The sequence below is a fragment of the Zeugodacus cucurbitae genome, chromosome 4 (genome assembly GCF_028554725.1).
Source record: "Zeugodacus cucurbitae isolate PBARC_wt_2022May chromosome 4, idZeuCucr1.2, whole genome shotgun sequence".
Lineage (NCBI taxonomy): Eukaryota > Metazoa > Arthropoda > Insecta > Diptera > Tephritidae > Zeugodacus > Zeugodacus cucurbitae.
The window spans coordinates 51,425,888-51,429,166 of NC_071669.1; the positions used below are offsets into that span (position 1 = coordinate 51,425,888).

At 38.3% G+C, this 3,279-nt stretch overlaps 1 protein-coding gene across 1 annotated transcript; it reads right to left on the reverse strand.

Annotated features, from left to right (window-relative positions):
- Positions 1-532: 532 nt before the first annotated feature.
- On the reverse strand, positions 533-3,065 carry LOC105210420 (protein ERGIC-53). The gene is made up of 5 exons (XM_011181362.3): positions 2,822-3,065; positions 1,753-2,477; positions 1,122-1,612; positions 938-1,054; positions 533-879 (listed from the first exon to the last, which is right to left on the reverse strand). The coding sequence occupies exons 1-5, from the start codon at positions 3,039-3,041 to the stop codon at positions 843-845; spliced, it is 1,590 nt and encodes a 529-aa protein (XP_011179664.2). The 5' UTR covers positions 3,042-3,065; the 3' UTR covers positions 533-842.
- Positions 3,066-3,279: the final 214 nt, after the last annotated feature.

Consider the following 3,279-nt stretch of genomic DNA (forward strand, 5'->3'; position numbering starts at 1 on the left):
TCATTGAAAAACGCAATTGAAATCAAAATTTAATGTACATAATCAACTTAACATACATCAATGGGAAAGTCTGTACAACTTTCATTATCCCATCAGACTGGAATGATCATATATGTATATCTGCAATTCAACATTTACGACATTAGAAATAAATTAAGTAAGTTTCTGCACAAATCTCACAAAACACAAAAATTGCTTGCGGTTACACAGATTGAAAGGAAAAATATTGGTAAAGGCCGATAGTAAGAGATAAGTAATAGAAAGTAAAAAAGTTAATAAAAGGAGAGAGAGAGAGTGAAAGTGTGAGAGAGGAAGAGAAATCACGTTAAACTAATAATTATTAAAAAAAAGAGTTAGCCTTCTAACGTTCACTTAATTATATAGTTATTGGACAAAGAGAACATAACACAAAATATTAAACTGAAATGAGAAAGCAACGCTGTATATTTCTTTAAATAATTGCTAAATACACAATACACTGATACGACAACTTTGATACAAACTCATTTCAGTTTGAACATTTGCAAGCTAATGATATTTTTCAAAATTCATTTACTATTTGTTTTTTAAATTTTTATCTACTCTTTTTTAAGACATATTTTAATTTTACACTTTCTTTTGTTTTGTTCTCTTGGTATACAAATTGTTCATGGAAATTTTCACAAAATGTTGCTAACATTCTGCAGCTGTAGCTAACACACAGAATGTAAAGAAACATTTCACTTTAAGTTAAAACGAATTAATGTAATGTGTTACATGAATGATTTACATGCAGAAAAAATACAAATTCCACGTAAATTATTGTAATTTTCTATAGTAATTCGGTTGTTCATGAATTTGGTTTAGTAGAACTTCTTCGCTTGAGCTTCACTGCGACTCCTAAATAGAAAATAAATGATTAATTATTAAAAAAAAAAAAAAAAAAAATGCCACTCACTTGAAAAATTGATATACAAATACGAGTATCAGCTGCACAACAGTCACGGCTAGGAACAGGGTTACGCCAACACAATTACCTGTTGGACAACCCGTTACCGCTTGTGGTGAGCCAAGCCTGGAATTGAGAGAAGAAAAATGCAAATTACAAACTCATTTTCAAATATTTAAGCTATGGCACTCACTTCTGCCCGACATGCGCCATGCCCTGTTTCACTTGATTCATACCGTCTCGCATCTCAGCGATGACCGATTGAATATCATAACCGGCGGCTTGCACCTGTGCTGTGGGCGCACGTTGTTGATTTTGTATGATTGTGTCGGAGCGTACTTGAATTTCACCAATTAGCGTGCGTATCTCACGCGCGGTCGCCAGTAAAGCGTTTTGATTTGCAACCATCAGATCAACTTCGGGTCGTGTAATTGTACCGCTGATTGTGCCTGTGGCAACAGGTGGCACACCGGCACCTGCGGCGCCACCTACTTGTTGTACTGGCGCACCGGCACTTCGCGACACCAGCGATAGTGTATTCTCTTGACGTCCGATTACCTCATCTACTTTGCGAGAAAGGTCACGTAATTGATCAAATATCTGACTTTGTCCCTGGAATATTTGACGCAATTCACGTTGATTTTCCGATTCGAAGAATTCTTCCCACTCATCATCGTCTTTAACCTAAATCAAAATATTTTCAAAGTTCAATTGTTGTTTACGTTTTTGAAAATTATTCAGTTTGTGTAAAAAAATAGCAAAAATTCAAAAGTCAAACGGAAAAAATAACCAAACACAACAATATCAAGTCATTGCTGCCGTACCTCATCAGGATGCTCCTTCTTATACTCTTGCTTTTGTTTCTCCAACTTTTCTTGGTATTCCTTATATTCCTGTGTCAGCTTCTCAGAGTTCTCTGGAACTTTCACCGGGTCTGATGGCACTTGACCGGGCGGATGCAGTGACGTTGTCAAGAAATGGAAGACATCGTGATCATCAGCCAAACCACCAGTCGCCGCCGAAATACCAAAGAAACCATTTTTGGGTAATTGCACACCGTCAGCACGTAGACACATTTCATAATCCTCATTATTGTTCGTCATGCCGTTGTGGAAAAGCACAGTGAGCACATTGTTATAGTATTCAATGCGTGCGCGTGTCGGGAAGGGTTTGTTACGGAAGTCACGCAAACAGCCAGATAAAAGCTGTGTGGTGCCATCGTTTTGATGATCAAACTGTTTAGTACCATCATTCACCACAGCCATAATATAAGGATTATTATGTTTATTGTCGTTATCGAAGGAATCGAAAAAGATGCCCAAACCATTCCAGCGGTCCGAAGAACCAAATACAGCACCATTATAATCTCCCTTTTGTGTGGCATACCAGAAAGCCAGACCATCAGCACCAATACGTCCGCGACCCGATACTCGGAAGACTATCTCCACCTCCCACCAATCGAAGTTCGTCGCTGACTTTGTCCAGATGGCACCCTTTTGTGACCGCAATGACGGCGCCACTCGTACACTCTCCGAACTCGCAATTGCATCTGTAAATTATTCTCTTAATAAATTTGTACAACTCACAATCGAAAAGTTGCTCAAACAGAGCATATTTAAGGTTTTTGAGGAACATATTATTGGAAAGTTTGCTTAGGATTTGCAAATTGATTGTCCTACAACTTGAATGGAGCAGAGGACGGACTATATCAAGTGCCACTCTGTCATTAAACATGCTCCATCGCACTCACACTTAAGCGAATCTTCGCAAACACAACTGAAACAGCAGAACATCTGACGTGTCGTCCCAGTTGTCAAACGCGTTTAGTCCACTGCCAGCAGTGGTTTTTTTCTGCCATTCAAGCTGTCACTTTATATTTGTTAGTGTACTTACTGCCTCCGTACTCCCAGAAGGGCACTGTGCCATCTTTCTGCGCTAAATATGGCGGCTTAAAAGAATATTTGTACTCGAAACGCCGATGCACACCGGCCAGATGATTATTCACATTCGCTTGGACATGGTGTTGTTCCCCTAGGATTAGCAGAATCGCCACAATTGGGAAAAATCTGCAAGAGCGCAGTAATCCGGTACTCATCATCTTTATTTGACACATACACTATTTTCTTTTTGTTTCGCTTGAAGTTGGCTGCCGTTGCCAAAGTTAACTCTAGTGTTGCAAAGCGTAAAATAATTAGTGTACCTTGTAGGGGTGACTGAAATTATATGCAGTGCTCGGTTTGCTCTGAGCGAATTTAACTTGTTGCTTTTATAATAAATTGTTTATATAGAAAATTTTATTAAAATGTTAGTTTAAGTAAATAGTTAATGACTGTTACTAACGCATTTTACTT

What these genes read in the sequence shown, in the direction of transcription:
- LOC105210420 (XM_011181362.3), bottom strand. Translation starts at nt 3,041, where the DNA reads ATGTGTCAAATAAAGATGATGAGTACCGGATTACTGCGCTCTTGCAGA. An exon ending in ATGGCGCATGTCGGGCAGAA is followed by an intron (nt 1,055 to 1,121) that starts GTGAGTGCCATA and finishes TCTCAATTCCAG; the next exon opens with GCTTGGCTCACCACAAGCGG. An exon ending in TTTGTATATCAATTTTTCAA is followed by an intron (nt 880 to 937) that starts GTGAGTGGCATT and finishes TTTTCTATTTAG; the next exon opens with GAGTCGCAGTGAAGCTCAAG.